We start from the raw sequence: 13,297 nt of genomic DNA, 5'->3' as shown, positions 1-13,297 counted from the left end.
ACTTCTTTAGCACAGAGACAATACTCCTACATGAGACAAAGGCTATAGAATATAATATCATGGAAATGTTGTAAGAGTCACAAGCTAAAGAAATTACTGACTACTTTCCTCAGTAAAATTGGTCGCAGAGAGTCTGAGGGGTTGATGGTTAGGTGGCTAACTTTTTCTTCTTTTTCTTTAGCCTTATTCTCTCCACTGCTCGATGAAGGCCTCTTTCAAACGTCTCCATTCCTTCCTACCACCCGCTTTCATCATCCATGTTTTACCGGCAATAGAGGCGATATCATCGACCCATATTATCTGTGGCCTTCCAACACTTCTTTTGTTTGCCCATGATCTCCACTTTATTATTCTGGGTGTCCACCTGCCATCATTTTGCCTCGCCAAGTGTCCTGCCCACTGCCAATTCAATGTTGCTGCACGATCCATGATATCCACGACTCCGGTTCGGCGCCTTATTTCTTAATTTCTTACTCTGTCTCTTAGACATACACCGAGCATCTGTCTTTTCATGGATCATTTCGTGCATTTAAATTTCTGGCTACTTTTTTGTTACAGACGTGGTTTCTAGTCCGCATGTTGTCACTGGCAATATGCACGATTCATATACTTGTCCTTTTAAACATATAGGGACTTCTTTATTTACAAAAAGATATTTTAGTTTGTCGAAAACAGCCCAACTTACCCCTTTTATTCTTGGTAACTCCGCTGTCTAGCTAACACAACATGTTCTTATTCGAATTGTGTTTATATATTTTTACTTTTTTATTGATTTCATTTTCGACAAACTCATTAATTTTTACTAAGTTTTTACTATGTTTTTTTACTATACAACTAAACATATGCATGTTTTTTTTATTATATCTTTTACTGTGTTATTTTTATAATATGTTTTTTGCTATAAATATTTTACTTTGTTTCTTATTGTGTACTTTGTTTTCACTAGGTATTTTACTAGGTTTTTAAATAAGTTTTTTAATATGTATTTTACTACATTTTTTACTATATTTTTTTACTACGCTATTCACTTTATTTTCACTATATCTACCACCTTTAATTTTTTGTAATTAATTTTTTCTTTTGAAAGGGTAAGAATATTTAAATAAAACATGATCACGAGAAATTAATTGAGAAATAACAGATAAAAAATACAACCAGGAACACAATAATTCAAAGTTATAAGTGGTACGAGTACTTACAGACTATACATGGATGATACCCAAAACTCATTAAATCGACGGCGCACGGTGTTACGCAACATTTTTTCAACCCACATAAATAATAAAAAGTATATAAAATGTTATTAAATATTTGTATATAACCACTTGCCGGCTTTTCTATGTCTATCGGTTTCAAGACGTACCCGTCTCTTCGCCAGGACACCAATTTAACCAACATGCTAAACCCACTATACACCTTCACCATAGTTGCTGCAAAAAAATATATTTATTCTTGTCCTTGGAAGAACTTCAAGGAAATGAAAAATGCCCCGGCTGATAGTTAAATTAAGTAATAATAACCCTTGCACTACGACTAGATTAAATTAAAGGAGGGACTAACTTAAGCGGTGTTAGCACAGCATATTTCAAATTATTTGCATGATTGTGGAATGAATTTTTTGACGAGGCCGCGATAATAGCGAAATATCACTTTTTTTACATATTCAAAGTAATAAAGTTCCATAAAATATTTTAACGTAAAAAATATTCTTTTTGCTAATTATTAGTAGCATAAAAGATATTTTTAAATTTGTAATTTTGAATTCCCGCAAAAACGGTCATTCCTTCGACCACGCCCCTAATACGTCACGATTCATGTGTATTTGTTCTTAGCCATTGAATTTTGTTTAGAACATGCCTCTTTTGGGTTTCCCTGCGATTGCCTTTATTACTTTCATCTCTGACGTTCTGAGTGGTTATTTGGTTTTTCTATTCAGTTTTTCTATTTAGTTTTTCTACTTGGTTTTTCGTATTTTTTATTTTCTCTCTATCTATCCTCACCTCTATTGCATACACTTATGATTGGGTCTGACACACGTTTTGTATATCCGAATTATTTTTCTAATAATAATGTGTTCATTGTACTATACGACATTTCTTAGGCATCCAGATGTTTACTAACTGAGATGGATATGTTCTCATCATCACTATGGCAGCATCATCTGCATGGCATGTGATGTTAATGACCTTATCTCCCTTAGTAGATTCACTACTTTTTTTATTCTTAAAAGCGCTTTTTTTATATATATTTATTCTGCTTGTGTAAGAAAAGGTTTTAGGCGTATATATTGTTGTTGTATATTTAGTTATAAAGGTGCTAAACTTGCTTTGTTTCTTTGTTGTTCTCAATATGTGTTATTTTCTAAATGTTAATATTATTTATGTCCCGAATTGAGTTGTTGTAACTTCTGGGAATGTAATTCATCGTATTATATTTGTAAAATACTTTGTGCTCTATGATTTATAAATAAATAAAAATTTAAAAAAATAAAAATAAAAAATAAAAAAACATTATCACGAATCTTGACGTCACAACAACCAAGGCCAAACATGTCGCGTTTTTCTAGTGACGTATTTTAAAAAAAATGGACGAAAAAATTTCTCCACAATATCCGTATTGATTTTAAAAATACAATTAATTATTCTATTATATAATCCATTTTATATACTTTTATCGTAGTATGTGATATTTCCCTATTCGCCAGTAGACGGATGCATGTACTTGCGAACCAATATGCTAACAACATCGATGTCTTAAGCGTAAGTCTTGTAAATTAAAAAAAATCAAGTACACGCTTCATATCAAATAGAAGTTGATATTATTTTTATACTGTCACAACAACCAAAACCAAACACGTCGCGTTTTTCTACGAACGTATTTTTATTGAATTTCTTTTTTACATTTATGTATGAAAACATTTCTCCACAATATCCATATTGATTTTGAAAATACAATTAATTATTCTAAATCCATTTCAGATAATTTTTATCGGTATTCGTCCGGTAAGTGTCCGAGAACCGAGAACCTAATCAACTAAGGTCCGCTGGGCCGATAAAACAGCCGCGGAGGGTCGATCGCATGAGACCCGAAGGGCTGAATTTTCTAGCATTATGCTAGCACATTATAAAAACGTTGATAAATTTATTTAACAAATTTACGGACAATGTCCAATTTTAAAAATCATATAACAAAAAACAATAATACAGGCGGCCTCCGTGGTGTAGTGGTCAAGACGCTTGACACACACGAAAGGTTCCGAGTTCGATTCCCGGTGAGAACACAAAAAAAATAAATGTGATTTTTCTCAAGTTCTGTGATGTAATTCACAACTGTAATTGGGCCTCCTGGCCTTTTGTTGTGCAAAAAAAAAATTACATGCAATAGTAGAAGGAATACAACAAAGAAAAGCAAAGACAAGTTAATACATTAGACAGGCATTATGGAATCCAGGTTCATTCTACAAATATACGGTCAAATTATTGGGAATATTTCTTCAGTCTATTTGTAAAAAAACTCCATTTACAATCAAAATATTTTTTTAATTTTTTTTTTAATTTTGTCATTAATAAATTTCATAAAAGGTACATATTTTTATAAAATTCTTTACATATCTACTTTTTCACATCTAAATGTTATCACTGTAACTCACCAAAAAAAGAGACCAACTCTTGTGCTTGGAGAGTGACTTACACTGTTGTAGTTGTTTATTTATAAGAGTTTATATAGTTTTAAATACGAGTACAAGAGAAAAAATTAAAAACATAGGATATATAAAGAAAAATCATAAAAAAATCATACATTCATACTAATTAAAATTTAATGTAGTTTTTACACGTGTTCAAATAATTTCTTTAGATTTACTTTAAATTTATTTATTGATATATTATTTTTAATAGTTTTTAATTCATTAGGAAGATTATTATAATTTATTACACCTTTAAAGACAAAGCTATTTTGACCATGACTTGTGTGGAATTTAGAAATTTTAATATTATGTTTGTATCTGATTGACTTATTCATCTCAAATTATTTTATTTTTTCTTCTTCATAAATTTGAATAATAGAATTTATTTTATAAACAATTTAAATTTGGATCTTGATTTTCATTTACAAATCTAATAATTCCGGGTAGAGGCGCATGGAAACCATCATTAGTCTTATGATGACCAAGGAACAGAATTTCATTATTTCTGAGTCTACCTGAAGAAACATTAAGAGATATTTGTTGGATTTGACTAATTTCTGCATAACGTTACACCTATATTTATCTATGTCATTATGCAGAGAGACTATTGAGGTTTACTGGTGCGTACTACTATAAAGGACGGCTTTTAAATGTCGCCCAAGTTGTGTACCTACGCATGTAGAAGTTATTTTATAAACAATTTTAATTTGGATCTTGATTTTCATTTACAAATCTAATAATTCCGGGTAGAGGCGCATGGAAACCATCATTAGTCTTATGATGACCGAGGAACAGAATTTCATTATTTCTGAGTCTACCTGAAGAAACATTAAGAGATATTTGTTGGATTTGACTAATTTCTGCATAACGTTACACCTATATTTATCTATGTCATTATGCAGAGAGACTATTGAGGTTTACTGGTGCGTACTACTATAAAGGACGGCTTTTAAATGTCGCCCAAGTTGTGTACCTACGCATGTAATTATTCAACGGACAATGGACATTATAATCAATCCCATCAACGGGAAACCTCCACTCCCAAACAAGCCGACTGTCCACTCTGCGGTCGGTATTATGTCGGACATCCGACGGTGTCTGTTATTGTCCTATGACAACATTTTGTCGTACGGCGAATAATGGCAGTTTGACGCTTTCAGACCGGGTGTTTATTCAATATTATTATATTCATACATTACTCACATATCTGCCGAAATAAATCGGCGAGTTTATCGTACAATTTATCACTAGTATCCCCAAGTGCGTCTAATTTTTTTCTGGTCATGTTGGTAGTCAGCATTACAATAAAAACGTTTTAGTTTGATAGCTAACTTCTGGCAGGTTTGTTTTTATTTATTTATACAGAACACTGGGGTGTCCCGTGCCGAGGGAAACATTTCACAAAATGTGAAACATGCCTAAGATTAGCTATTTAACAAAGTTAACATAATAATAACTATAAATATAAATAATTTTCCACTATATGGAGTTCAGGATAGGGTGGGTCTCGTCTGTTTTTTTAATTAATTTGTTTTTTTTTAATGATGCTTATGAAAGGGACGTATATTTCGATACAGAAATCACGCCTTTTAGAATCCTTTTTACTAGATGGGCTACGAGAAATTGGACATGAACGATTATTCCGACTTTTCACATGACCACTTTCAAGAATTTGTTGTACTTGATCATGCCATGTCTTTCTCGGCCTTCCTCGACTTCTACAACCAGACACATTCGCATCATAAATCTTTTTAGCCGTTCTTTCATCATTCATTCGCTCCACATGACCGAACCATCGCAAAAGACCTTTCTTAATTTTGTCGATAATGCTTAACTCAGCCTTGCATTCTGCTCTAATTTCGACATTAGGGCACCTATCATACATTGTTTTTCCAAATTTCCAAAATTGGTCAAATACATAATAAGATTCTTGTTTGTAATATAATAAACCAATGTATTAATTGTTTAACATTTGGCAAAGTCAAACACATTTCAACTGTTGTGTAAATTGGCTGATTTCTGCATAACTACGTTCAATTGTGATTACAATAGCATTCTTTTTTTGAAATTCATAAATTTCGACTTAGGACCCTTTGAAAAATCACTCTTCGTTTTTTTTATGCAACAACCGGTAAAACCTCAATTTTAGAAGAAGTCTAGGCATAACTGAGCTAGTGACAGATCATGAACTCTGTAAATGCCTAGACTCCCATATCCCCTTTTTAAAAAGTGTTTTAAAAATAAATCAATGCAATAAACCAATTGTAAAATGAGTTATTTCGCCATGGGAAATTGTCCAAATTGGATAGTATGCTGTGACCATGAAAATTGATTAATGTCAGCAATGAAAATCGGTTAAAAATAACTGTTGGCAAGGTCGGCATATAGTTACATTCGTGAAATATGCATGGCGTTATTATATTTGACAAAAAATTTCAACATAGATGGATAATTTATAATAACTTCCACTTGCTTTTTAATGATGCCCACGCTTACACACACCTGCGGTGCTATTCTGAACCGTCCTCGCGGCCGTAGAAAACATTTTCATCTCGTGTGATTTGGTTCGGCCGGATGAATCTCACCCACGTGATAAAGGTTTCAGCTCTTTTACTTCACAAAAGTCAACAGATGGAAGAGTTGAGGAAATGTGGATGTTCAAACATGGGCAGAATGGCGAATGTTACACGGTGTGCGTTCAATGGGTTTAATGGGTATTGAAAGGGTTGTTACGTTACTTGAACGAAGAGATAGCCCATGATGTGATAGAGGTAGGAAGAGCTGTGGATCCGCGGATCGATTTAAAAGTCTTAGATATAATATAATATACACCGCAAGACAAAAAAAATTACGAGTTTACCTGCTACCGCGCCCCTTGACTTTACTGAACCCTTTTTCTAAGAAATCCTTTATCGATACCTCTTTCTTTTGTTTAAAAAATTAAGGACACTATGTGTCACCTTTCTACAATATTTACATTTTAAAATGTCTCAACAGTCTTGTTTTACCCGCGTTTGAGTGAACATAACACAACAATCATGGAAAGTGCAAAGCAAATGTCGATTGCGATAAAATCCAAAATAATCACATTGTCGCAAGAAAACATATCTAATTGTGAAATATCTCGTCGAGTTGGGTATTCAGAAGGTGCAGTGAGGTTTTTATTTTAAAAAATCCAAGAAACTGGATCCATAGAACGGAAAAAAGGAAGCGGACGGGGGCGCGTGACATCTGCCCGAGATGATCGCTTAATAAAAAAAATTGTTATGCGCGATCGATTTTTAACGGCACCTGAAATACACGCAGAGGTGCAGTCTACCAGCACATCAACATTTTCAGTAAAAACAGTGTCCAGGCGGCTGTTAGAGCATGGTTTCCAAGCACGGAGTCCCGCCAAGAAACCATTACTCACGGACAAAATGAAGAAGGCTAGACTGGATTGGGCGAAAGAGCACCAGAATTGGACCTTGGAGGATTGGCAAAATGTTGTTTTCTCTGATGAATCAAAATTCAACCTTTTTGGTCCAGACGGCAGAAAGATAGTTCGACGAAAACGTGGGGAAAGATATCATCCGTCGTGCGTCACTCGAACCGTTAAACATTCACCCTACGTGATGATTTGGGGGTGCATGACAGCATACGGTTTAGGACCTCTAAATTTTGTACAGGGTACGATGAATGCCATTCAGTACAAAAAAGTGTTAAAAAAACATATTATTCCAACAATCGAGGACATTACGCAGTATACCGCGGACCCAATTTTTCAGGACGATTCTGCGCCGTGCCATAGAGCCCGCACTGTGAGTACAAATATATATATTTTTAAATGCATTTTGTGACCACATGATAAATAATTTATTGTTTTTTTATAGATCAATGAATTCAAGGAGAAAATTGGCTTAAAATCGTTGACGTGGCCCGGGAATAGCCCTGATTTGAACCCGATAGAAAATTTATGGGCGATTATGAAAAAAAAAGTCGGGAAAAAAAAATCAAAAAACATTGAGGAATTAAAAAAAAACTTAATTCAAGTTTGGGAAGAAGAAATAACATCAGAAATTTTAGATTCGCTTTACGCTTCTCTAAATAATAGAATTTTACATGTTATAAAAAATAAAGGTGAATTCACTAAGTACTAAATATTTTTAAATGTTATAAATATGTTTAAATGTAAAATACTTTAATTTAAAATAAAGCGATAAGAACCTACTTCTTAAATATGAATTAAAAAATAACATGTCTTTTATTATTCCATCACAAACACTCGACCATAAATGAACCGTTATGGGTCTCTAAGGTTCGGGTAATCTGATACCTGATATATAATGGCAATTTCTAAGTACAATTCATGAGTAAGATTTTTTATTTTAACCTTGAAATAACGAGTAGTCATCACATATGTCAAACAATATAAAAAAAACTAATTAAATATCAAGAATAATTCATTATATGTCAATTTTAGTTTTTTTTGAGAACTCGTAAATTTATTTGTCTTGCGGTGTATATATGAGACAAGCTACCAACTGTTTTTTTTTAAAACAAACAAACCATCACGCCGTTTACCCGTAGAGGTAGGCAGAGATGATAGAATACCATATCACTCTGTCTTTGCATACATACCTCGCTTCCTCTACATTCATACATCTTCTCATGCACGCGCGCCGATTTTTCCTACTCTTGACATGTCCATCTTCAAGTAATTGATCTACTTGATCGTGTCATGTCTTTCTCGGTCTTCCTCATTTTCTGCATCCATAAACATTTGCATCGTAGATCCTTTTAGCCGTTCTTTCGTTGTCCATTCGCTCTACATGTCCAAACCAACGCAGCACCCCTTTCTTGATTCTGTCGATATTGCATATCTCAGTCTTACCCAGTTCACGGATCTCGACATTTGTGCACCTTTCATACATTGTTTTACCACACAATCGCCTGAAGAATCGCATTTCGACAGCATTTAACCTGAACTGCTAGTTTAGCCTAGCCTCCTGTGATAAACATTTGTTTGCTAAAGTAGATTTCAGAGCACCGTTCACCCTGTTCCCAGCGCTCACCCTCCTTTCAATATCTTTCTCGGTCTTTCCATCCCTAGTAAACAGATACACAAATTCTTCTACCTGATTCAGAATATCTCCGTTCACACTGATCTCACATTTAGTTATATTTTCATTCCATTCAAAAACCAACATTTTCGATTTATCAACATTCATTTGTAAATCGCTTTTCTTAATTTTCTTTTTTAATTTATTGCATTATTTTTAAAAAATTATCATTTATCATTTAATTTATGGCGGCCTCCGTGGTGTAGTGGTCAAGACGCTTGATTTACGCACGGAAGGTTCTGGGTTCGATTCCCGGTGAGTACACAAAAATTATTAGATTATTTACAGTTTTTTTTTATTTGATTAAAGTTAATGAATACTGAAAAGTGTCGTATCTTAAAATATGACTTTCACAAATAACTGCCTTTTTGCTTATGACGGTAGAATGAAAAAAAAACTTTCTTGCGGATTAGAGTACAGTAGAACTCCATTTATCCGCACTCCAATAATCCGAATTAACAATATTTCCGGATCGGTATAGGGAAATGAAAAATAAAGAAGTTTTTAATTTTAATTTTATTGTGCAATTAACTTTTTAGGACATGTTTAAGTAAGTTTTAAAAGTGATTCCAATTAGCTTTATTATTTCAAAAGCAATAAAATCTAGCATTTATTAATCCGGATAGTTAGAGTTTTATAGTATTTTCAAGTGTTTCAAACTAAGGTACAAAAAACATCATCATCATTATTACTTTTCTGCACCTAATGATGCATAGAGCACTACATTGGTTTACCAATCGCAGAGTACCTTGATCATTTTTTTAAGGTAAGATGATCGGTCTTACGCTTCAGGTGCCAGTTCAGGTACTTTGAAATATTATTCTAGTGTAAAAACTCCTTTTTTATTTTTTTTTATTTAAATTGAAAACATATTATACATAGTTTTATATAATTTTCGCAAAGAGTTTTTGTAAAAAACTAATTTAGAGACATGCAAATAACAATATTTATTTACAGACGATTTTATATTTTAAACTATGTATAACATTATTTACAAAAGCAGAATTAAAATTATATTTACTACAAATTAAAAGGGTATGAAAAGTTTTAAAAAATTACAAAATAAACATAGTGCAAGGCATGGAAATGAATTCAAAATGATATAAACATAATACAATTTATAAAAGAAAAATTAAATGATATAAAAAGTTTAAAAATTAATTGTATGTATATATACAAGCTGAACGAGTATGAGAGTGCAAATGTTAAAATATTACAAGAATGAATAAGTTTTTAAAATTAACAAAATATATGTACCCAATACAGGTTAAAAAAGTATTAAAATTACATATACACAATACAAGCTAAAAAAGTATGAAAAAGCATAAAAATCAATTCAAAAGTATTAAAAAATACATATACAAGCAAAAATAAATATTTCATATCAACTCTATCGGGAATCGAACCAGAGACCTCTTGCATGGTAGGCAAACGCGCTGACCAGGACATCACGAGGCCGAAAAGGTACAATAAATAGTTGACTAAATGTTTTTCAATATTTGTATACAACTACTTACCGACTTTTCTATGTTTACCGGTTTCGAGACGTACCAGTCTCTTCGTCGTCAACAAATATTTAATAACATTTAGTAAAACATTTGACCACAAAGTTAATGCTTTGAATATTAATAATAGTAAAGAATTAATTTATTTTTTAATCCCGAATTGATTTTTATACAAGGAAACCTATCTGGAATTAAACTTTTTTGACACGGTTTTTTTTACGTACTGTGTGGAATGTATCCCAAGTAAAAAAAATGTTCCAGTTAGGGATTCGTATATTTTTTCGTGTACAGAAATGGGGTATTATTTAGCGCGACACGCATGCAACAAAACGCTAAAACATCAAATAAACTAACAACGACAGACCTTTATGTTTCTTCGGGGGCCCAATGGCGGAAACTGGATTCAGGAAGAGCCGAAAACAAACTAGAATCACAACAAAAAACGCTTGGAAACAATGACAGCCCCACATAATATTATATTTACATCACAAAAGCCCCATGAATTTGTTCAAATTCGCCGCAGCGCGCGATGCACTAGCATTTAATTTTAACTGGATCACTTAACAACTGTCATTGCGACGTTAAATAAATAAATTGCCGACATGTTTCGATGATTTTGGTGGCCGACTTAACCTATAATGTCACTGACAGCGTTCCATTTTGAATGCCATTTTCGGTGAAGTGCGCAGGCGTATAAGTGCGCGGGAAATCAGGCGTCCATGACGGCGGCCTGCGTTTGACTGAAAAAATATTTTCAATTTCCCATTGTTTACCACCAAAAGCTTTTATCCTTAGAAACGCTTCGTAGCTCAATATAACATGTTTATCAATGATGTTTCTACCTGGAGTTTTTCGAGTTTTGGAATTCGACATGATATTATTCCTTGAATAAAAGTTCAGTACCTAGGGAAAAGGGATATGAAAAAATGCTTTCTTGCACGCGGTAAAAATTAGAACATTAAATTGAAGCAAAGTTTCTGAAAAATGTCTGAAAAAAACTTTTTTTAATAAAAATGAACTGCTTTGAAACGTCACAAGTTCATGCGAACAATAACCAATCAATTGGTGAGATGGTTTTCACGGTCACTGTTATCAATATGTTTATTTTTAGGGTGATACCGTGTGTTGGATTTTTTCCGACGTTTCGGCTACCATTGCAGGAGCCATCTTAAGGGTAAACTGAGTTGAAACGTCGGAACAAATCCAACACACACGGTATCACCCAAAAAAGAAACATATTAATAACGAATCAATAAATAATACATACCAATATGTATTATCAACAATATTTTGAGTTTGTCAAAATTTTTGTAGACGAGGACTGGATTCAACTCCCTGGGGAGCTGTTAATATTAACATATTCCAACAGAGATGAAGAGCATTTTAGAGAAATATATAGTATATAATATAGAAATCTAAGCATCTACAAGGCTTACGATTTGTCATGCATGTATGTCATGTCTGTATGAAACTCAAAATATTGTTGATAAATCCACCTGGTCCATGAAGAAGTATAGAAATTGAAAAAATAAATTTTTCAGGCGTTGCCTAGTATGTAGGTGAAATAATTCAATTAGATGAATCTCACCCGCATAAATAAAGGTTTCAGCTCTTTGACTTCACAAACATCAACAGATGAAAGAAATGAAGGAATATGGATAGTCAAATATAAGCGGAATGGTGAATGTTATACCGTGTGTAAAGAGGCCACTTAAACCAGCCAATGACAGGTAATAAGCCCTGTATATGCCTAGACTTCTATATAACCTTCTCTAAAATGTTCTTCATCTCTGTTGTAATATGTCAATATATATTATTATTTTTTATGTGTGCATATTATCATTTCTACAGACATCTACTAAAGAAATATTCCACAAATCACAACTTTGACACCAAAGCAATTACGCTAAAATAATACTCGTTTACAAATTCAAAAACTATTCTTACTCAAACGAAAGACATAACCCCAACAATACAACACATACAAATAACGAAATCACTAGTGGATCTAGATCCTCAACACAAAGACAACTTAAACAAATACAAACTAATTCCACTTTCGGACAAAGGGATTTTGAGTATTATGCTATTAATATCTATAACCTTATTCCACTGTCCAAACGAGAAAATGGTAAAAAAGGCTATAAAAAATGGATAGCGGAGCTGGGAAGAAGTAAAATGGATTGTTTCATTCGCCCAACCCAAAATTAAATCAACTGCTCCACAAATGTGTAGTTTGTGTTGTTTTTTTGTTCTTTTAATGTGCGTTTTATAATTTAAAAATTATATAGGTACACATAAATTAAAAATAAACATAAATACGCAGTGTTTAAAACTGTCAAACATTTTTTTATTATCTCTGCATATTGAGTCTTCTTTGTATATTCTCACATGTAAAAATATATGAAAAAAAAGTTTATTAATTGGTAAGTGTCATCGGCACGGGTAACCCCAGTGAAGTGACATTATTTTTACTATGAATCATTGTTTAAAATGAAAAAATAAGAATAAATAAAACAAAAACAAAAAACATTTAAAAAAAATTGTGTCTCCAAAAATGTTACTACTTAAATGAAAGTAAAGCTACAACAATGTTTGAGTATGTCCAAATGCTTGCAGACTGGCTAGATTTCCTCCCTAGGGAGTTATTCATATTTAAATTAATTTCAACAGAGAGGGAAAACATTTTGATAAGGGAATATGGAAGTCAAGGCATTTACAGAGCTTATGACCTATCATTGGCGGGTTTAAGTGGCCACTTTACACACTGTGTAACATTCACCATTCTGCCCATGTTTGAACATCCACATTTCCTCAACTCTTCCATCTATTGACTTTTGTAAAGTAAAAGAGCTGAAACCTTTATCACGTGGGTTAGATTCATCCGGCTGAACCAAATCACCTACTAAGCAACGCCTGAAAACAATTATCCATTTTTTTTACTTCTTCTTTTAGCAGGTAATTCAACAATGTTTGAGTATGTCCAAATGCTGGCTGGATTTCCT

At 32.9% G+C, this 13,297-nt stretch overlaps 1 protein-coding gene across 1 annotated transcript in view; it reads right to left on the bottom strand.

Annotated features, from left to right (window-relative positions):
- The window catches only part of LOC148271122 (uncharacterized), a gene marked incomplete at its 3' end in the record, with an annotated part of 46,093 nt that extends 35,059 nt beyond the window's left edge, over positions 1–11,034 (bottom strand). Inside the window, exon 1 of the mRNA XM_088241808.1 lies at positions 10,657–11,034. Within this exon, the coding sequence (XP_088097934.1) occupies positions 10,657–10,762 (106 nt within the window). The remainder of the gene's footprint in view (positions 1–10,656) is intronic.
- Positions 11,035–13,297: the final 2,263 nt, after the last annotated feature.

This window comes from Micrasema longulum, unplaced genomic scaffold (genome assembly GCF_059751315.1).
Source record: "Micrasema longulum isolate JH-2025_06_02 unplaced genomic scaffold, ASM5975131v1 h1tg003085l, whole genome shotgun sequence".
Classification (NCBI taxonomy): Eukaryota; Metazoa; Arthropoda; class Insecta; order Trichoptera; family Brachycentridae; genus Micrasema; species Micrasema longulum.
The sequence above is the reverse complement of the archived record's forward strand: the minus strand, read 5'-3'. Positions and strand labels throughout refer to the sequence as shown.